At 66.0% G+C, this 19,686-nt stretch overlaps 3 protein-coding genes across 4 annotated transcripts; all 3 read left to right on the top strand.

Annotated features, from left to right (window-relative positions):
- Window positions 1-606: 606 nt before the first annotated feature.
- Window positions 607-7,229, top strand: LOC102563444 (uridine-cytidine kinase-like 1). Its single transcript, XM_059727327.1, has 15 exons — window positions 607-685; window positions 997-1,205; window positions 1,720-1,826; window positions 2,183-2,353; window positions 2,442-2,513; window positions 2,707-2,896; window positions 3,020-3,081; window positions 3,587-3,603; window positions 4,383-4,481; window positions 4,907-5,000; window positions 5,138-5,200; window positions 5,723-5,845; window positions 5,983-6,090; window positions 6,176-6,332; window positions 6,678-7,229. Exons 1-15 carry the CDS (start codon window positions 636-638, stop codon window positions 6,749-6,751), a joined length of 1,596 nt encoding a protein of 531 aa, XP_059583310.1. The 5' UTR covers window positions 607-635; the 3' UTR covers window positions 6,752-7,229.
- Window positions 6,973-10,939, top strand: DNAJC5G (DnaJ heat shock protein family (Hsp40) member C5 gamma). Of its 2 annotated transcripts, none has more exons than XM_059727341.1 (5): window positions 6,973-7,048; window positions 7,734-7,851; window positions 8,241-8,454; window positions 8,625-8,778; window positions 10,041-10,939. In XM_059727341.1, the coding sequence occupies exons 2-5, from the start codon at window positions 7,739-7,741 to the stop codon at window positions 10,127-10,129; spliced, it is 570 nt and encodes a 189-aa protein (XP_059583324.1). In that variant the 5' UTR covers window positions 6,973-7,048; window positions 7,734-7,738; the 3' UTR covers window positions 10,130-10,939. The 2 variants fall into 2 exon arrangements, with proteins under 2 accessions (XP_059583324.1, XP_059583319.1); XM_059727336.1 differs by lacking the exon at window positions 6,973-7,048 and adding an exon at window positions 7,333-7,410.
- A 106-nt stretch (window positions 10,940-11,045) lies between these two features.
- On the top strand, window positions 11,046-18,907 carry TRIM54 (tripartite motif containing 54). Its single transcript, XM_059727330.1, has 10 exons — window positions 11,046-13,344; window positions 14,300-14,472; window positions 14,580-14,751; window positions 15,095-15,190; window positions 15,379-15,612; window positions 15,836-15,858; window positions 16,217-16,341; window positions 16,732-16,839; window positions 17,212-17,250; window positions 18,700-18,907. Exons 1-10 carry the CDS (start codon window positions 13,177-13,179, stop codon window positions 18,708-18,710), a joined length of 1,149 nt encoding a protein of 382 aa, XP_059583313.1. The 5' UTR covers window positions 11,046-13,176; the 3' UTR covers window positions 18,711-18,907.
- Window positions 18,908-19,686: the final 779 nt, after the last annotated feature.

Genomic DNA, 19,686 nt, shown 5'->3' with positions numbered 1-19,686 from the left:
GATCCGTTATAAACTATAGCCACGCCCCAGCCCTGGAACGCCTATAGAACTCTAACCACGCCCCCCGCCCTAGGGCCACCCCCCAAAAAACTCTAGCCACACCCCCAGCCATGGGACCCCCCCCATAGAACTATAGCCACGCCTCCAGCCCTGGGAACCCTATAGAACTATAGCCACGCCCCCAGCCCAGGAACCCCTATAGAACTGTAGCCACGCCCCAGGCCTGGAACGCCTATAGAACGCTAACCACGCCCCCAGCCCTAGGACCACACCCCCTACAGAAATCTAGCCACACCCCGAGCCCTGGGACCCCTTATAAACTATAGCCACGCCGCAGCGCTGGAACGCCCGCCTAGAAGTATAGCCTCGCCCCCAGCCCTGGGGGGCGCGCGGGGGCCACGTGTCTGGTGCCGTCTGGGGAGGGGGGGGCGAGGAGAGGGAGGAGCGCCGAAAGTGGGCGGAGCCAGCCCGGATGAGGGGCTGCGAGAACCAGCAGGAGCTCCGCGAACGGCAGGGGAGCGCGGTGGGGGCGGGGCCTCGCGCGGGGGCTGCCGGGAGTCGTAGTCTGCGGCGCGTGGCCAGTGGGCAGGGCAGGCTCTGGGTCCCGGCAGCCCCCGCGCGCGGCCGGCGGAAAGATGGCGGCACCGGCGGGCGGGCTGGAGCGGCCGGTGTCGCGGCGGGACAGGTGGGGGGGCCGGGGGTGGACCCCGGTGCCCAGTGCGGGGGGGCAGGGCGAAGCCTGGGGGGACGCGGGACGGGGTGCCAGGTGCCTGGGCAAGGCGGGGCCCGGTGGGGGCCCCGAGGCGGGATCCTGGGCCCAGTGCGGGGGGGCAGGGCAGGGCGGGGCCCGGTAGCCCCGGTAGGGGTGGCGGGGCGGGGCGGGGGGGCCGTGCCCGGTGGGGGCGGGGCGGGGCGGGGGGGCCGTGCCCGGTGGGGGCGGGGCGGGGCGGGGGCCCCTTGCCCGGGGCGGGGGGCTGATGCCGGGCGGTCCCGCAGCGGCAGCGGCAGCGGGGAGGACTCCCTGGACGCGCTGCCGGCGCCGCGCCTGCCCCTGACGCCGTCGCTGTCCCCGCGCAAGCGGACGCCGAGCCAGTCGTGCGCGGAGCCGCCCCTGCTGCGCGCCGGGCAGCGCACCATCTACACGGCCGGCCGCCCACCCTGGTACACCGAGACCGGCGCGCCGCTGGACGAGGCCTTCGTCATCGGTCAGCCCCCGCCGGGCCGGGCCGGGCCGGGCCGCGAGCTCGCCGCCCAGGGGCACGGGGTCTGCTCAGGGTCAGGGCTGGCTGCAGCAGGGAGCGGCTGCCTGGGGGTGCTGGGCCTTGCTGTGGGGCGCAGGTGGAGGGCAGCGCGGTGCCCCATTCCCAGCAGCCTGTGCCCAGCCCCGGGGCAGAGAAGGGCTGGGAGCGCCTGGCCATCTGCCCCCGTCCATCATTCTGCAGGGCCTGGGGTAGGGCAGGGGGGGCCCTTCCTGCCCTCGTCTCGCCGCACGGGAGGCGTCCAGGGCCGCAGCAGCCCCCTCTCCCACTGCCCATCCCTGCCAGTCGCTCTGCGGTCTTGGGAGCTGCCTGGGCTGCTGCAGGGCGGGGTGGCGGGCGCTTTGCTGAGCTCCCTCCTCGGGTCCCCGTGCTCGGTGTGGGCCCTCCCCGGGGGTCCTGGCTCTGGGCTGTCATGGCCCTGCAGGCTGACTCCTGCCTCCGGGCTGGCTTCTCTCCCCAGGCCTGTGTGGAGGGAGCGCGTCGGGCAAAACCACAGTGGCCAACAAGATTATCGAAGCCCTGGACGTGCCCTGGGTAGTGCTGCTGTCCATGGACTCCTTCTATAAGGTGACTGGGCAGGGCTGTGCCCAGGCAGGGTGAGGGGGATGGGAACCCACCACAGAGCCCCTTGGCCTTGCTGAGGCCTTGGGAGCTGGCTGCCATGAATCCCCTCTCCATCACCATGCAGAGAACCAGCACAGTGAATGGGGAAGGGGAGGCCCAAGCTGGGCTGGGTCATGAGCTGGGGTCCCTGGCCCTGCCTGGAGCATCAACAGGGCAGCTGAAGGGGTGTGCTGGCAGGCCACGTCTCTACTGAGCTCTGCCACGGTGGGGCTGGGCCACAGGCTCGTGTACAGATCGCGAGTCATGTTCTTGAGCTTCCTGTATTCCCAACACCCTGTCTGGCTGCTCCCCTCCGGCAGGTGCTGAACAAGGAGCAGCAAGAGCTGGCGGCCTGCAGCGAGTACAACTTCGACCACCCTGATGCCTTTGACTTTGACCTGCTGGTCAGTGTCCTGCGCAAGCTCAAGAAGGGCAAGAGCGTCAAGGTGCCGGTGTACGACTTCACCACACACAGCCGCCGCAAGGACTGGGTATGGCATGGGGTGGGGCTGGCAGGCGGCCAGGCAACTGTGCGCGAGGGGAGGGGGCATGCAGGTTGTGACCCTTCCCCCTCCGCAGAAAACCATCTATGGGGCTAACGTCATAGTCTTCGAGGGCATTTTGGCCTTTGCCAACAAGGAGCTACTGAAGGTAATGAATACCCGTGGGGACCTGGCCCCCACAACCCTTCTGGGGGGAGACCAGGCTGCGGGGCTCTTCTAGGAGGGAGGAAGAGTCTGGGACTTGGGATGGGGGTGGAGGAGGTGGTCCTTTGGCTGAGCATGTGAAGGTCCCCTTGGACCCAGCATGGAGCCCATGTGGCATCACGCCTTTCCCCCCCCAGCTGCTGGACATGAAGGTGTTTGTGGACACAGACTCAGATATCCGGCTGGTGCGGCGGCTGCAGCGTGACATCATGGAGCGCGGGCGTGACATTGTGGGCGTCATCAAGCAGTACAACAAGTTCGTCAAGCCGGCCTTCGAGCAGTACATCGAGCCCACCGTGCAGGTGGCTGACATCGTGGTGCCCCGGGGTGAGGCCATGCTGCATGGGGCCAGAGGGAGAAGGTTTGGGGGCTGTGCTCTGTGGAGGGGCAGGGTGGGGGGGGTGGACAGGCGGATGCCTGGCTCATCTGGCGCCTTTGCCTTCCTGCCAGGTGGGGAAAACTCTGTGGCCCTGGATCTCATTGTGCAGCATGTGCACAGCCAGCTGGAGAAGGTGAGGGGCTGGGCTAGGCATGGGGAAGCGATTGGGGAGTGCCTGGGACCTGCTATGATCTTGCCACTGTAGACCGTGCCTGCCCTGTCCCTCTCACTCTAGTCTCCTAGATTAGGAGGATCTAACCTCCTGCCCTGCCCCTCACTGGGCTCCTCGCAGTCAAGCTAATGCCATGGCAGCCCCTTGTTGTGCTCTCCTCCCATGTGGCTCTGCGCACACCCCTTGGTCCTGCCTGGCGGCCCCTGCCCTACCAGTGCTGCCCCACAATCCCCTGTGCAGGCCCAGCCAAGCTTCCTTCACACCGTAGTGGTCTCAGCTCTGCTCTTTGGCATGCCTAGCTCTGCTGATGCCCTGCTGCAGCAACCAGAGGAGATGCCTGGGAGCTGGGCTGGGGGATGGGGTGCAGCTCCACTTGGCCAGGCTCAGTGACTGGGTGTCTGTTTCTCTTCCTACCTGCTGTGTTGTGGTGATGTGGCTGTCTCGGGCTGGGTTCCCTCCACCACAGCGGGAAATCACCGTCAGGTATGTGGCTGCGGGGTCAGGACTGTCCTGCCATGTGGCTGCGCTGTAACACGCTGGGAGTCAGCTGGGGGTGTGGACCTTGCTGGGGTTCTGGCCCCAGGCACGGAGCCTTGCATATGCTGGGCTTCTCCCTGAATTCCTACCACTTGGCCAGGCCTCCCTGCTGCTGGAGGAGCTCCCTGACCATAGGGCACTTCCAGGATCCTTGCCTGGCAGCTGCCAGTCCTGCCCCAGGGCAGTGAGGCCAGGCCCCACCTGAGCCCAAGGGATGCTGGCTGCATCTGGATAGAGCTGCCACTGCCAGTGGCCTGGAAACAGGCATCGTTTCTGGATGCCCTGGGGCACCAGCCTGAAACCATGCAGCAGGTGGGAGTGCATTGTGGCCAGATACCGTGAAGGGGGCCTCAGCACAGCACTTGTTGCCCTGGGACCACTCCCTGGTCTGGGTGGGGTCTGGAGTCTGGCCCTCCTGGGACTTGGGCTGTCTGTGTGTTGGTGCAGCGGGAGCTGCTGTCAGGCCCTCCTGGGCGGGAGGTGTTAGGCTATGCTGTGATGGGGGTGGCACCCCCTGCCCCAGCTCTCTCGTGGGGTTGTGTCTGCTGTCCCCTGTCTTGGGGCTGAACAGGCAACTGTAGGAGGTGCTGTCCGTATCTTCTGCTGGGACAGTGCTGGACCCAGCTCCAAGGAGCCACGGGGACAGGCACCAGCTCTGGGGCTGCTAGTGCTGGTGCTCGGGGGCAGGCAGGCGCTGGCTCGTGTTGATGGGCATCTCCCTGCAGAGCAACCCTGGCCTCCGCCCACCAGGGGCAGCCGCTGCCCAAGACTCTGAGCGTCCTGGAGAGCACACCGCAGGTGCGCGGCATGCACACAATCATCAGGTACCTGCCCCGCCCCCAGGCCGCGACTCCAGGTCATGTTCCAGCCTTACCGGTTGGTGCTGCCTGTCTTTGCGTGCAAGCGAGGTGACTGGGTTCTGCTGGTCTGCCACTGGTGCCCCAATTTGCTGTTGCTCTTGGCATCAGGGTCTGGTTTGGAGGGCTGCCCTGGCCCTGCCTCATTAGGTGAATGCCCCTCAGCTTGTCAGGCTGCTCATCCCACTGTTGGGAGACTGAGCTGCATGACTTTCCAAGTGGCGCCCTGCTCCCTCCCTCCTCTTCCCTCCAGTTCATCAGGACCTGTTCCGCTGGCCCTTCCCAGGGTCCTGCAGAGCAGTGCCAGGAGCTCTGCCCTCTCATGAGCGCAGCTGAAGGGCAGGACTCAGCTCTCACTCCCTGCCCTGTTCTGCTCTGCTCTCAACCTGCAGGAACAAGGACACGACCAGGGATGAATTCATCTTCTACTCCAAGCGCCTGATGCGGCTGCTGATCGAGCACGCCCTCTCCTTCCTGCCGCTTAAGGTCTGTGCCCTCTTCCCCCTGCCCTCTGCTGTGACATTCCCCTGTCCCACTGGCCGGGGCGTCTCCATTGGTGGGTCACGCCAGCCCCTGGTGTGGTAGGTCTGGACCCTGTGGTGACGCTTGTCTCTCTGTTGCAGCCGGTGACTGTGGAGACGCCGCAGGGGACGATCTACGAGGGGAAGCGCTTCCATCGGCAGCGGGTGAGCAGGTGGTGCCGGCTAGGCTGCTCTGTGCCCATCCTGGGGTTGTGCTGTGCCAGCCCGCATGGCATTCTCTGCCTCTTGGCCCCCCACTCCCCTCATAGCTGTCCCACCCTGCCCCACAGATCGTGCAGTGCCCAGGACCAGGGCTGGAAATCCCTTCAGTCCCTTATACCCCTCTGGGCTCCAGGGCCTGCCCCATGCTCTGGGAGTGGGTGGTGCAGACATCTCCAGAGGAGTTTGGGTGCACAGGACCATGGGGAGAATGGCCTGGGCTTGCCCCCTCAGGACTGTGGGAGTGCCATTGCCCTGGCAGGGGGGCTGTACTGGTTTGCTGGGGGTGGCTGGGGCTGCCCTGGTGAAGGGTCCACACATCAGCAGGGGGTGGTGGGAAGCCTGGGGCTGGCCCAGGCAGAGGGCTGAGTCCCTGCATAGCCTGGGGGTAGTTGCTGTGCAGCAGGGGCTGCAATGTACACCCTCCTCGCTGACCAGCAGTGTGTCCCATCCCTGCTGTATGCGCAGATCACGGGTGTGTCCATCCTGCGTGCAGGGGAGACCATGGAGCAGGCCCTCACGGCCGTGTGCAAGGACATCCGCCTGGGCAAGATCCTCATCCAAACCAACCATGACACGGGAGAGCCTGAGGTGAGTGCAGCGGCCAGGGTGGGGATACCTTTGTGGGCCCTGCTGGGCCCAGCCCATCCCCGTGGCTGCAGCCCCCTGTGCCCTGTGGGGGTGGGGCGCCCGGGAGGTCCCTGCCGTGACCCATGCACTTCCCGCAGCTGCACTACCTGCGGCTGCCCAAGGAGATCAGTGAGGACTACGTCATCCTGATGGACAGCACTGTGTCCACGGGTGCTGCTGCCATGATGGCCGTGCGCGTCTTGCTGGTGAGTACATGACCCCTGCACCCCCAGGCATGGACCCGCAGCTGCTGCCTCCTGGGGCTGGGCTCAGGGCTGTCTGCTGCCGCAGGACCACGACGTGCAGGAGGACCGGATCTTTCTGCTCTCACTGCTGATGGCAGAGATGGGGGTTCACTCTGTGGCCTACGCCTTCCCCCGCGTCCACATCATCACCACGGCTGTGGACAAGCGCGTCAGTGAGGAGTTCCACATCATACCTGGCATCGGTGAGCCCACGGCCGGCACCACTTTCCCCCCACCACAGCCACGCTGGGGCTTCCTGTCTGTCCCCCATCCTAGCCCTGTAGCCCCCTCCCTCCTGCTGCTGCTGGCATGTGCCACGGGACTGCGAGCAGCAGTATCTTGCAGCACTCCTGCCCCTCCTGGGTGTGAGTCCCTTGTCCTCCTGCAGTTCCTTGGGCCCTGCTGCTGCATTGGGAATGGTGGGGTTAGGCCTGAGGGGGAGACTGGTTCAGGCTGGGGGCTCCTCTGGCTCTTTTCGGGGGGGGAAAGACAGGGCAGGGCCCGCAGGGGCTGCTGTGCCAATGTCTCACTTGCGCCTTTGTGTTCAGGTAACTTCGGAGACAGATACTTTGGCACCGACGCCCCCGCAGCCTGGTTGGAGAGCGAGAGCATGGACTGCTGAGGAGGCCTGGCTCCCTCCTGCGCCTCGTGTTAGGGGACCAGCCCCTTCCCCCTTCTCCTGCCCCGCCCCGGGATCCCCGCTAGCCTGGGACCCAGCAGCTGCTGGAAACGCTTCCCGCTGCTGCCTGCGCTCTGCAGCACCCTGCTCCGAGGACGGAGGGGGCACCGCTGCAGTTCCCTGTGAGGCTGGCACGGCAGCCCCCTGCCCTGGAGGTGCGGCCCGCACCTGCTGGGGCGGATCCGTGTGCAGCGGGCGTGCAGCCGGGCTTCTGCCCTGCTCTATTTATTCCTAGTGATGGTGAGCAGCCCCAGCCCCCGCACGTTGCGAAGGGGCCGCCCCGCCCCGGCTCCCCCAGTGCCTTGGGCAGGCGCAGCCCCGGCTCCCGTGGGCGCAGGCCGCTGCACCAGGCGGCCCCGGCTGCGGGGCTCCGCGCCTCTCGCCGCCGCCGCCGTTTTGTACCAATAAAGCGTCACCGCTCCGCCGGCTCCGCGCTGCTTCCCGGGGGGCGGGGCGGGGCGGGGCGGGGCCTGGCTGTGGCTCACGGCGGGGCGGGGCGGGGCGGGCGCAGCGCGCAGGCGCCGGCGGGGCGGGGCGGGGTGGCGCGTGCGCGGTACAAGGTGCGGGCGGCCAGGTCGGAAGTGGCGGCGGACGCGGCACGGGTGAGCGCGGGGCGGGCCGGGGCCGGGGGCAGCGCTGGGTCTGGGTCGCTCCGTCCGGTGCGTTGGGGCTGGGCGGGGGCTGGGGCCGGTGGGCTCCGGGGTGGCTGTGCTCCCGGCCTGGAGCCGGGCTGGGCGGCTCCGCAGAACGCGGCGGCGGTGGGGCCGGGCCGGGCCGGGCCGTGACGCGACGGGCGAGGCGGGGCGGGCGCGGCGCAAAGCCGCTAAGGCTCTTACCTGGCGCCTGCGCCGCCGCGTGCGGCCAAATCCGGGGGCACCTGGTGCCGGGCCCGGCCGCTGACCCCCGCCCGCCCGCCCGCCCGCAGGCAGGATGGCGGAGCCCGGGCGGCCGCAGCGCAAGATGTCCCGGGCCGGGGAGAGCCTGTACCGCGTCCTGGGGCTGCCGCGCGGCGCCTCGGCCGACGAGGTGAAGAAGGCTTACAGGTAGGGCGGCGCCGGAGCCGGGGCCGGGGAGTTCCGCGTCCGCGGGTGGGGCCGGGCCGGCCCGGGCTGGGAGCAGAGCACCGCACCGCACCGCAACACGCGTGTCCCTGCGCCGGGAGCGGGGGTGGCCCCAGCCTGGCGGGGGGGGCAGGGGCACAGGAAACTGTACTCGGCCCCGGGCGCTGCCCCGCTCTGCCTGTGCCGCACCAGGGCCTGACCCAGCCCGACGCGGGGCAGCAGGGCAGCTCCGGCCCCTGCGAAGGGCTGCGCTGGCCGAGTGCGCGGCTCCCCAGGGCGCAGGCTCGGGGGGTGTCTCAGGGCCACGTGGGCTGGGCTGGGCGGCTGCCTCGTGCGGCCCCTCAGCCCCCGCCTGCCCCGTGGCCCGGCAGGAAGCTGGCGCTGAAGTACCACCCGGATAAGAACCCCGACGACCCCGAGGCGGTCGAGAAGTTCAAGGAGATCAACAACGCGCACACGACGCTGAGCGACGAGAACAAGCGGCGCGTCTACGACGAGTACGGCTCCATGGGGCTCTACGTGGCCGAGCAGTTTGGCGAGGAGAGCGTCAAGTACTACTTCCTCATGTCCAAGTGGTGGTTCAAGGTGAGTCCGGCAGTGCCGCCCGCCCAGGGGCCTGCTGGGGCTGGGGGCAGTGCCGGGCCGGGCCGTGCCCGCAGGAGGGTTTCTGCCGTGGCCCCGTGTCGGGAGGGACAGGCTCTGCAGCCCAGGGCGCTGGGGCTGGCCTGGGAATCTCACCGGGGGCTCCCGCGCAGGCCCTGGCTGCGTGCTGCGGCATCCTCACTTGCTGCTGCTGCTGCTGTTGCTGCTGCTTCTGCTTCGGGCGCTGCCGCCCGCCCGAGGATGACGATGCCTACAAGTACGTCAACCCTGAGGACCTGGAGGCCCAGATCCGCGCTGAGGATGAAGGTGAGGCACCGCGGGCACCACTGCTCTCCCGCAGCAGGCGAGGCTGCTGGGGTCTTGGAGCTGTCGGGTTCTGGCCCAGGTTGACGGGGAGACGGAGCCCTGTTGCCCCCGTGGGGAAGCCCGGATGCTGTCGCCAGGGGCCCAGCTGGGGGGGACGGGGAGTTGACTGCTCCTCGTGTCGGGGTGTCACTGGCTGCCCTGAGGACTGGGCCCCCTCCTCAGCCAAGGCGTCGTGGAAGGGCAGTGCCAGGCTTCCCTAGCCTTTCCCCGAGTGCCTCCTGTACTGTGGGGCAGCCGGGGCTGGAGCAGGCTCTGGGCAGGGCCTGTGGGACCTGCTCAGCTTCCCCTCCCCTAGCAGCAGGGCATGCTCTTGTCCCCGAGCCTCCACCCCCGGCTCAGAGGCAACAGGCCTCCTCCACCCTGGGAGCCAGCACCGAGGTGAGCAGGCCTGGTGCCAGGCTGTAGTGCCGGGAGTGGCCAGTAGGGCGAGCCCCGCCTCCCTGCGGGGAGGGCTTGGCTGGGTACTGCTGCTAGGGGGTGGGGGCTGTGCTGTGTATGGTGCAGCCCCCAGCACCTTTCTCCCTGGTCAGGTGGCGGCTGCTCATATTGGGACCAGTGGCTAGGGAAGGGACCAGGCTGCCTGCCCCCAGCCCTGGGCATGGTGCGGTGCTCCCTGCTGCATGCAGCGGGCTAGCAACTAGGCACAGGCTGCCTCAGCACCAGGGTGGGGTGACCACAGCTCCTTGCAGGCCTTGGCCTGGTGGCGCTGGGCACAGCCAGCTCACACTTGCTGCCCTCAGAGCCCAGCTGGCCAGCAGGAAGGAGCTGAGGGTGCTTGCGGGTGAGCAAGGCCCCACTGGAGCATGGGGGGGAAGACTGGTGGCCTGCGGCAGGCCCCAGTGCTGGCCTGCACCTCATGCAGGGCCCTGCTTGTGGCTGCCGCCATCCTCGGGCTATGCAGCGTGCCCCAGGCCTGGCTGCTCAGGTGGTGCCCCCAGATCTGGGCCAGCACCAGTGACTGTTTTTGACACCCGGGTCTGTCCTGGTGCTGGGCTGGTGCCTCTGGGCTTGTCCCAGGTTCTGGCAGCCGAGGACAGCTGCCCCTTTGGCTTCAGTGCCTCTAAGCATAGACTAGGCCTGGCTTGGTCTGGGGTTGGGAGTCCCATGGCAGAGGTAGAAATGTAGGATTGGCTTCTGTTGGCCTTGGGAGGGGTGAGGCCTGTGCCCCTCACAGTCTCTGACCCTCTGCTTTTGCCCCGCAGAGCCCCGCAGACCTATCGTGGCACAGCCCCCACCAGCAGCTACCAGAGCAGAGACCCCACCAAGCGCCAAAGCCCAAACAGAAAAATGAGGCTAGTCCATGTCCCGGCGCCTCCACCAGGACTCAGCGCGGGGCTCCCCCCCAGTTGTTGCTGCTTGGGCATCCCTGTCCCGCTGCGCTGGCAGCACTGGCCCGGCAGCCTTGCCTCAGCAAGAATCTCAGGTTAAAGGGGCCAGCGCCAGCCTGGCTCCCCAGGGCCCCCTGCTGCCTGGTCACACCTAGTGGTTGTGGGGGCTGCATAGTAGCCCGGAGCCCCCGGTACTGCGGCAGCTCCCCATGCTTCCTTCACCAGCAGTGACACTGAGCCCCACGGCAGGGGGTCGCCCTCAAGGCCCAACCAGAGACCCTGGCCGCAGCCCCACCCTGTGCCAGCCTGGCCCCCACTCACCAGCACCCCCCCCCACACCAACTCCCCTTATAGTCCCCCCTTTGGCCATGTCCCCAGGCCTGTGGGTGCCATGTTCTCCAGGGTGGGGCCTGGCTTACACAGCCTGCCTGAGAAGCACGTGTGTGGAGGCCGGCTGGGCCGTACTCCGCCTGGGCATGCGTGAGACCGGTAGCACTGTACCTGACCCCCCGGCCGGCAGCAGCAGGGCTCGGTGTCCCAGCAGGGCTCCTCCCTGCATGCTGGGTGCCAAAAGCTGCTCCCGGGGGCGGGAGCACAGCCCCTTCAATGTAGCACCCCCTTTCCTGCGCCCTGGTTTGGCCCTGCGGCTTGGCCAGCGCTGCCTGGCTCTAAGCCGCCACCCAGGCCCTTTGGTCTCACCTGGGCCCAATGCAGCAGGGTCGAGGAACCTTTTGTATGGATTTTATAGACACCATTAAAGGATGAGCGGAGGGCATCTGCCTCACTGTATCTGTTTGTCCTGGGGCTGGGTACCCCCTGCTTCTCCTGCCCGTGCTGCAGCCTCTGTGTCCTGGCCCCCCTGTCAGCAGGTCTCCAGTGCCCTCAGCCCAGGTCGTGTCCATTGCACCTGCTCTGGGGGCTGCTTGCACTTGGTGCTGGGTCCTGTTGTCTGCTTCAGCCCTGCTGCTCATGCTGCCACTCACCCAGCCTGTGCCCCACACCCTGTCTTAGTCATGGGCATCAGGCATCGCGGCCCATCACTGCAGCTATGGCTATCTCTTGGTGGGTCCCTGTGCTTCCCTAACTCAGTGGGGAGACAGAGGGTTCCCAGAGGATGTGGCCCTTGTCCTGTCAACTGTGGAGCTGCAGGCTGCCCTCTTCTTCCTTGGCTGCTCTTTCCCCTCACAGCATGGCAGGGGGTGGGGAACTTATCATGGCTAGGGTGGGCTCTGGCACCAGGCCCCAGCTCTGGCCTCCCCCAGTGGTGCTGCCAGTGCTGGGAGCAAGTGTCTGGGCCCATGGGCTGGGCTGTGTGCGAGGTGGCTGCGCCACACTAGGGTAGGGGGTGGGGGCTGCCCCTGCCAGCACTGGTGGGAAGCTTCCCACAGCAGAGACCTGTGCTGCAGCTTGGAGCTTGGACCTAAATTTGCCTGTGGGCTCGGTGCCTGGGCTGGGCCTGGTGCCACCTGCAATTGTTCAAGGCAGGTAGTGTCCTGCCACTCGGGCTTGCGCCCAGCACGGGCTGTACCCACCACTGGAGCCCAGGCCCTGCCTCACTACCTAAATATAGTGCTGGAGGCTCCCTGCCAGGATGGGGGCCGGGGGGGGGCACTAGGCTGGGCTGTGCCCCCAGCAGAAACAAGGGTCTAGCGAGCGGGTTCCAGCAAAGATGGGGGAGGTCCCTGGTGTCTGCTTCACAGGTTTACAGAAGCTTAGGGACTGCTGTTTGCTGGGTGGCTGCAGCGGCCAGGGGGCCTTACTCAGCCCCAGCTTCTCCCAGCTGCCATCCTCCTTGCACCCAGCTCCCTGGAGGGGCTCAGGTGTGCGGGGGCCAGGGCCTGGTGCTGGGGGAGGACCCTGTGCTAGATTTCAGACTGGCAGTGCTGGCTCTGACCAAGTTATGTACTGGCTCCCTGTCTCCCAAAGCCCAGGCCCAAACAGGGGGCACTTGCTGAGGCCCAGGGTGATTGCAGGACTGTGGCCTGGTGTCTGGGCATGTCCCCAGGTGTGGTGTCCCCAGGCATCGCATGCTAGCTCCTGGGATGTGCCTAGCACGGTGTGCTGGCTGGAGCTCCCTGTTTAGAGCAAGCCCAGGCCCCAGGGAGAGAGCAGTACCCCTTGCTCCCATGGCCATGCTATCCCTCACTGCCTGTGGACCTTGCTGGGCTGTGGGCTGGGGCCTGCATCCCTGGGCCACATCTGTGGCTGTCTGCTGGGGGCAAGAGCAGTGGTGTTCCATGGGCACATAGGGCTGGGGCCTTTGTCCCAGCTCTGTAGCTCTGTCCTGGTGGCAGAGGTTGCAGCGCGACCCAGGAGCATGGGGTTGGGGCCTGGGCTATCCCCTGATGGCCACGACACCCCCCCAGGCCTTCCCCACATTCCCCCTTGCCCCTGGCGGAGCCCTCAGCCTCTGCTAGTAAGGCCCTCAGCACCCTTCTTCCCTGGGCTGGGGGGCAAGTAGGGGGTCCCATGGGCTCTCCCAGCACAGGCGCCTGCCTGCCCCATGCCCCTCTCCCTCCGGGAGTGTGTGACTCAGTGTCACTCGACGCTACTGACAGCTGCAGCCGCAGCCAGGGATAAAAATGGAGCTGGAATTTCAGGGATGCTGCACAGCACAAAGCTCAGCTAAAATTAGCCCCTGCTCTCACCCTTGCGGGGATGGGCAGAGGCCAGGGACGGGCAGCGGAGCCCCAGACGCGCTGGGGGCAGCTCCGGGACGGACGGAGAGAGCAGGCAGGCCGAGCACGGGGCAAGCGAGCTGAGAGCAGGAACTGCCGGTGGAGCTAGTGGGGCAGACAGGACAGGGCAGACAGAGAGGTACTGGGGCAACCGGACGGCAGGACAGGCCGGCGGCAGTACCGGGGCAGACAGAAAGGGCAGGGCAGACATACTGAGGTACTGGGGCGGCAGGACAGGCCGACAGCAGTAGTGGGGCAGACAGCCGAGGCCAGGCAGCCCAGTGGTGGTAGTGGGGCCGAGGTGCAGTGGGGCAGGCAACGCAACCGTGGGGATGAACTTTGCGGTGGGCTTCAAGCCGATGCTGGGGGACGGGCAGAGCATGGACACGCTGGAGAAGCAGCTCATCTGTCCCATCTGCCTGGAGATGTTCACCAAGCCTGTGGTGATCCTGCCCTGCCAGCACAACCTGTGCCGCAAGTGTGCCAACGACATCTTTCAGGTGTGCCCGCCGGCGGGGCTACAAGGGCAATGGCCCTGCTGGGAGCCTGGGGCAGTGTGGGTTGGGGACACGTGGACCCCACGGCTGGGCCTGGCCCACCCCCCCGGCGCTGACTCGGTGTCACACCTGGCCATGCTGTGTCACCCCTGTGGCTCTGGGCTGGGATTGGGGTGGGGACATATCGGGTCCCTGTGGCCTGAGGCACAGCCACGTCCCCGAGGGGCTGTCTGCAGGGTGTGTGGGCGCTGCAGCAGAACTGTGCTTGTAGCCCCCCCGCCCCCATTACTGGGAGGCTGGCCCCTAGCTGGCAGCTCTCTCAGGTGAGGGGCTGGGGTCTGGGGGTCGCCAGGGAACAAGGGGTTCTGGGGGCCTGGGCCCAGGCTGGGAGTCCAGGCCTGTCCTGCCAGGCTGTGCTGTGCTGCCTGAGCCCGCCTCCCTTTGTCCTGGCCTCTGTGCTCGGGCTCCTCCTGCCCTTCCTCAGTGTTTACCAGCTAGATATTTATAGGCCAGGCTGGCTCCCAGCCCATGGCCCCAAGCAGCTCCAGGCCCTGGTGCTGCCCCCCACACGCAGGCCAGGCTGGGGATCCATGGGAAGGCTGGGGCACTGCTGGGCCCGTCCATGCTGTGGCCTGTGGCCGTGGCTGGAGCAGGCAGAGCTCCTGGCTCCCTTGCTCGCAAGCTGGTGGCAGCAGGGCACTGTGCTCCACGGGCCGGGGGCACCCGAACTGCTGCCTGCTTTACCCCTGGCAGTCTGGTGCCCCTGCCCCAGCTGCCCCACGCCAGCTGGAGGCCACAGAACCAGCACCACTGCTCTCAAGGCTGCGCCCTGGCAGCCAGGCCCATGATTGGGGCGGGGTGCTGCGGCCGGGGCCAGGAGCTGGTGGGGGGCAAGGCACAGGCAGCATAGGTTCCCCAAGTCCACACAGCTGCCGTGACTCCGTGGCTGTGCCTGCAGGCCTCAAATCCTCTGTGGCAGTCGCGGAGCTCCAGCACGGTGTCATCAGGCGGGCGTTTCCGGTGCCCATCGTGCCGGCACGAGGTGGTGCTGGACCGGCACGGCGTCTACGGGCTGCAGCGGAACCTGCTGGTGGAGAACATCATTGACATCTACAAGCAGGAGTCCTCCAGGTGCTGCTGCGGGCGGGGCGGGGAACGGGACGGGACACTGCCCCCACTTCCCTGGCCCAGCCCAGCCCAGCCGCTGCGGAGCTCACGCTGTGCCGCCCCCCACCCAGGCCACTGCACACGAAAGCAGAGCCGCAGCTGATGTGCGAGGAGCACGAGGAGGAGCACATCAACATCTACTGCCTGAGCTGCGAGGTGCCCACCTGCTCCCTCTGCAAGGTCTTTGGTGCCCACAAAGACTGCGAGGTCGCGCCCCTGCCTGCTGTCTACAAGCGCCAGAAGGTGCTGGCACCTGCGCCTGCCAAGGCCCCTCGTCCCCACACAGCCTGGAGCCCCGGGGCCTGGCAGGCTCTGGGCAGAGGGAGGGGGCTGGGTGCTGCATCAGGGCCCGATCCAGGCACAGGGCTGGAGTGGGTGCTTCTGCGGGGGCTGATCCTGCTAGAGGGTGGGGTGGATGGATGCTCCTGTGGGGCCTTATCCTGCTAGAGGGTGGGGGTGGGTGGTCCTGCAGGGGCCCAGTCCTGGCCAGGTGCAGTGCCTGCCTGGCAAGTGTCCTGTGGGGACTGTGTCTATAACCCCTGCTGCCATGCCTAGTGCTCACCCCCACACTATGCCCGCATGGCAGAGTGAACTGAGCGATGGTATCGCTATGCTGGTGGCGGGGAATGACCGAATCCAAGCCATTGTCACGCAGATGGAAGAGATCTGCCATGCCATCGAGGTTGGTACTCGGGGGTGCAGGATCCAGGCACTTTCAGGGTCCTGGGTGGGGCAGAGGGAACGGGGGCTCCCGGAACAGGCAGAGAACCCAGGCGCACAGGCTCCCAGCCCTGCAGCGTGGCAGGGAGGATGTGCAGCCCGGCTGTGCCCCCAGCCTGCCCCCCACTCTGCCTCCCTCTTCCCCCGCAGGACAACAGCCGGCGGCAGAAGCAGCATCTGAGTCAGCGCTTTGATGGGTTGTGCGGGGTCCTGGAGGAGCGCAAGGCTGAGCTGCTGCAGGCTGTGGGGCGGGAGCAGGACGGGAAAGTGCAGCGCGTGCGTGAGCTCATCCGCCAGTACGGTGACCATCTGGAGACCTCCTCCAAGCTGGTGGAGTCAGCCATCCAGTCCATGGAGGAGCCGCAGATGGCCGTCTACCTGCAGGTGTGTGCGGCCGGACCATGCTGGGGCCACTGGGTTCTGTCCACCCCGGGGAGGGGTGGGGGTGCTGAGCCCCTGCCCCAGGCTGCAGCCCAGCTGCCATGACCGGAGCTGCTGTCTCCTGGGCATGAGGGGCCCCGGGTTGCTGTCTGGCTCCGGTGTGAATGGAGCAGGGGGGCCCTGGGAGCCAGTGGGGCCCCACTCACCCTCTGTCCTTCCTCCACAGCAATCCAAGGAGTTGATCAAGAAGTGAGTCTGGGGTGGCGCGGTGGGGGGTGTCTGTGGGGCAGGGGTGGGAAAGTGTCTCCCACCTAGTGCAGCTGGGCCCCACCACTCACCAAGACAGACCCCAGTTCTGGGGCAACTGCAGCACCTCTGGCCTAGCCTTGACCCCAGCCGCAGCCTAGCGCCCCCACATAGCCCCCATGCTGCTCGTGCTCTCGGCCCAGCTGCCATGGTGCAAATGGGCCAGGCAGGCTGTGGGCCTGGAATTGGGGGGCAGCAGGGGGTGTCCACGGCCGTGGGACTGGGGGAGTGGGCAAGGGTGACTCTGGCCGTGGGGCTGGCACTTGCCGGCACTCAGTGGCCAGGTGCCGACTCCTTGCAGGATCATGGACATGTCCAAGATTTCATTGAGCAGCCGCCCAGAGCCTGGCTATGAGAGCATGGACCACTTCTCCATCAATGTGGACCATGTGGCTGAGATGCTCAGGACCATCGACTTCCAGACAGGTGATGCGGGGCAGGGGGTACATCACCTGGGACATGGGGGGTAGACCTCATCCCCACCAGGTGAACCCATCTGAAAGGTCTGGGGGGGCAGTGTGAGTGCACCCACATGTGAGTGCACCCTACATGGCCCCAGTGTGTCAGGCTTGCGGGGAGGGGGGGGGCGGGTATCCAGGGAAGGGGGATGAGCTGCAGGGCTGTGAGCAGTGAAAGTGCATGAGGGGCTGAGTAATCCTGGCAGAGCATCTGCCCCTCAGCTCCAGCTCTGTTTCCCACAGCGTCAGGGTCCCCCAGCCCTGCCCCCTGGCCCACTGTGCAAGGGGAGGGGCTGGGGCAGGGATCCACTGCCCACACAGGGCCTGGCTCTGGGGTGACAGTCTCTTGCTCCTGCAGACCCAGTGGGCGAGGACGAGGCTGAGGGGCCCTTGGGCCTGGATGGTGGTGAAGTGGCAAGTGAGGAGCAGCGACTGGATGGATCGGATGGACCAGAGGGGCCAGAAGGTGGCAGGGGCTAGGGCAAGGGCAGCACCCAGTGTGCTGGGGATGGGCAAAGGCAGAACTTGGGGTGGGCCATGGGTATGCTGGGCCATGGGTATGCTGGGCTGGTGCTTTCACCCCAGGTCCTGCCTGATGGGCTGCGGAGGGCTCAGCCCTGGGGCTGGGGGTCCAGGCAGGCACTGGCCTTCAGGGCTGGGGGCAGGTGCTGCCCATGTGGCAAGGGGCCCTATGCTTGGAGGGGGAGCCCCAGCTGGAGCCCCTGGGGGTAGCTCTGCTCCCTGCCAGGCCTGGTCCCACCCCATGGTTCAGCCATGATGGGGACAGTCTAGGCCAGGGTCTCTACCCCTCTGCCTCACCCTGTCTCTCCCCCACCAGATGCGGGACCCAGGCAGAAGCCAGCAAGCTCCCGGCATGGTAAGGCCCATTCCCAGCTGGTCCCTGCTGGGGGTGTGGCAGGACAAGCCCTGGGGTGGACATGACATCCTTTTGACCCACCCTGATCCTGCTGTCGTCCTGCTTCTCTGTAACAGCCCCATTTGTCTCGCCTGCCATGCCTCTATGCTCCCTGGACATTGATCCAGAGGCTGCTCGAGTCCTGGGGTGCTCTCACTGTTCCCTACCGATCCAACTGACTCCTTGGGAGTTTGGGGGCCTCGGCATGTTGGCTCCAGGTGCTCAGCTCCCCGCAGGGATCTCTTGCACCCTGGTACACCTACTGGTGCCTGGCTGGCACAGTGAGCTGGTGGTCACCACCCATGGCCCAACTGGCACTTGTTTAAGCCTTAGAGCCCTTAATAATGGCCTCCTGCAGCCTCCATGGCTATGCTTGGGCCTTGCAGATGTCACTCCATCTCTGTTGACCTCCCTGTGTCAGCTTGGGCCTTCCCAGCCTTAGCCTACAGGTTGCTCTGGCTCTGGTTCTGGCTCTGGCCTGACTGGTGGCCTAGGCCCATTGGCACTGGTCTGGCCTCTCGCTCAGCCTCTGCTGGCCAGTTGCGTTGCCCCACTCTGGGCTCAGGCCCTGTCCCCCTTGGGCTCAGGCCACTTCTGTTGCCCTACTCTCAGGGTCAGGCCCTGGCCTTCTTGGCTGCAGCTTGCCTGTGCCTCATGCTCAGGGTCAGGCCCTGGTTCTCTCAGGCTCAGCTTGCTTCTGTCTTGTGCCTGTGCCCCTGGCAGGGCTCAAAACCTGGCATGCCCTTAGGCATCCCTGTGGCCACCTTTCCACTGCCACAGGCTCCCCTGGTCCTCAGGGTGAAACTAGAACAAAACTGTGAGCGCAGTGTTAAACTCAAGCAATTGGCACCCTGGTCTGTGTGGCCGTACCACTGCCAGCCACCCCCTGCTCTGGCTTTCGGTTGGTGGCCTACGGCTCCCAGTCCCCACCAGCCTGGGCTGGCTGGAGCTCCTCTCCTGGCAGAGCTCATGGCTCCATTGCCCCCACCTCAGGGACCCAGGCTTGTATCTCTTGGCTCCTTCCCTAACTGTGCCCATCCCCTCCAGAACAGCTTCCTGCACTTTCCCTGGCCAGGCTGTAGCAGCGTCCTGCTGTCTGCCCTGGCTCTGCCCTGCTGTCCTGGTGCTGGGCAGTGAGGCCTGTAGTAGGCACCTGCAGTCTCAGGCCCCTGTAGCCTGCTCACAATCCTCAGTCCTCCCCAACCTGGGGGCGGCTCTCGTGCAGCTACTCCCTTAAAACAACAGGAGCCCCCAGCTTCATTACAGAGGCACCCTGCATGGCCACCCCATGGCAACAGGGGCCCAGTGCCAATGTGGGGGCTGCAGCAGGGTGCAACTATGGGGGGGTGTGGAACAAAGGTCAGGTGTGGGGGTGCAGCGCTGGGCATTGAGTCTCCTTCTCCCCACCAGGCCAGCACTGAGCATGTTGCAGCAGGACAGGGGTTGTGGAGCTGCCAACCCATGAGCGTGAACCCAGACCTGGCATCACCAGCCATGGACCCTACCCTGCTCACTACTGCCCCCTCCTGCTCCTCCATCCCTCCCCACACTTTTTTTATAGTTCATGAACCTTGGAGTTGGCGCGGTCGCCTGTTCATTTATTAAACACATGTGTGAACACCCGTGTGCAGACCTGGGGGGTGCTGCCCGCAGGTGCGGGGGGGATCCTAGTGTTGTGGGGGGGGCGGGGCTAGAAGCTTGGGCAGGGCTAGGATTGCTGAGACCTCCGCAGCTCCCTGCCTGGAATCAGAGACGAAGAAGTTGCAGGAATTGGCAGGGCCAAGATCAGGAAGGCAAAGATACAGAAAAAGCTGCGCCTGGTGAAGGGGGGTTAAAGACGAGCAGAGCTTCTTTAACCTGTAAGTCTGTTGGCCAGAAGAGAAGGACCACGGAAGCTCCCGTTCCCCTGGATCGAGCCGGGGGGACCTCTAACAGTAGATGCAAGAAAGTGGAGCTACTCAACAACTCCTTTGCTGCAGTCTTCACAAAAACATGACGCTATTGCCAAACACCTCATAAGGATGATAAGGAGAAGGGGGACAAGGGGAGGGAGGAGATAACAAGAAAGAGCTTCAGAGAGCTTTTGATGGGTCTGAATAAACTCAAGTCAGTAGGGCTACAGAAGCTTCATCCCAGGGTCCTGAAGGTAGAGGAGAGCGCAGAGCCCTTGGCAATGATCGTCATGCAGTTGTGGGAGATGGGCCAGGTACCAGAGGGCTGGTGCAGTGCTCCTCTTTAGAAAAGAAGGACCTGGGGAATGGCAGACTGGGTAGTCTCACCTCCATACCTGGGAAGCTAGTGGAGCAGATCCTAAGGGAGGCCATTTGCAAACATCTGGAGGAGGAAAGGCTGATCACAAGGAGCCAACATGGATTAATGAAAAACAAATAGTGTCAA

This window comes from Alligator mississippiensis, chromosome 1 (assembly GCF_030867095.1).
Source record: "Alligator mississippiensis isolate rAllMis1 chromosome 1, rAllMis1, whole genome shotgun sequence".
NCBI classification, from domain to species: Eukaryota; Metazoa; Chordata; order Crocodylia; family Alligatoridae; genus Alligator; species Alligator mississippiensis.
The sequence above is the reverse complement of the archived record's forward strand: the minus strand, read 5'-3'. Positions and strand labels throughout refer to the sequence as shown.

Excerpts from the sequence above, each read along its gene's own strand:
- TRIM54 (XM_059727330.1), top strand. The coding sequence starts at position 13,177 with ATGAACTTTGCGGTGGGCTTCAAGCCGATGCTGGGGGACGGGCAGAGC. Across the intron at positions 13,345-14,299 it reads GTGCCAACGACATCTTTCAG|GCCTCAAATCCTCTGTGGCA; the intron begins GTGTGCCCGCCG and ends CTGTGCCTGCAG. Across the intron at positions 16,342-16,731 it reads GACCATCGACTTCCAGACAG|ACCCAGTGGGCGAGGACGAG; the intron begins GTGATGCGGGGC and ends TTGCTCCTGCAG.
- LOC102563444 (XM_059727327.1), top strand. The coding sequence starts at position 636 with ATGGCGGCACCGGCGGGCGGGCTGGAGCGGCCGGTGTCGCGGCGGGAC. Across the intron at positions 1,206-1,719 it reads GGACGAGGCCTTCGTCATCG|GCCTGTGTGGAGGGAGCGCG; the intron begins GTCAGCCCCCGC and ends TTCTCTCCCCAG. Across the intron at positions 2,897-3,019 it reads TGACATCGTGGTGCCCCGGG|GTGGGGAAAACTCTGTGGCC; the intron begins GTGAGGCCATGC and ends CCTTCCTGCCAG.
- DNAJC5G (XM_059727341.1), top strand. The coding sequence starts at position 7,739 with ATGGCGGAGCCCGGGCGGCCGCAGCGCAAGATGTCCCGGGCCGGGGAG. Across the intron at positions 7,852-8,240 it reads GAGGTGAAGAAGGCTTACAG|GAAGCTGGCGCTGAAGTACC; the intron begins GTAGGGCGGCGC and ends GTGGCCCGGCAG. Across the intron at positions 8,455-8,624 it reads TGTCCAAGTGGTGGTTCAAG|GCCCTGGCTGCGTGCTGCGG; the intron begins GTGAGTCCGGCA and ends GCTCCCGCGCAG.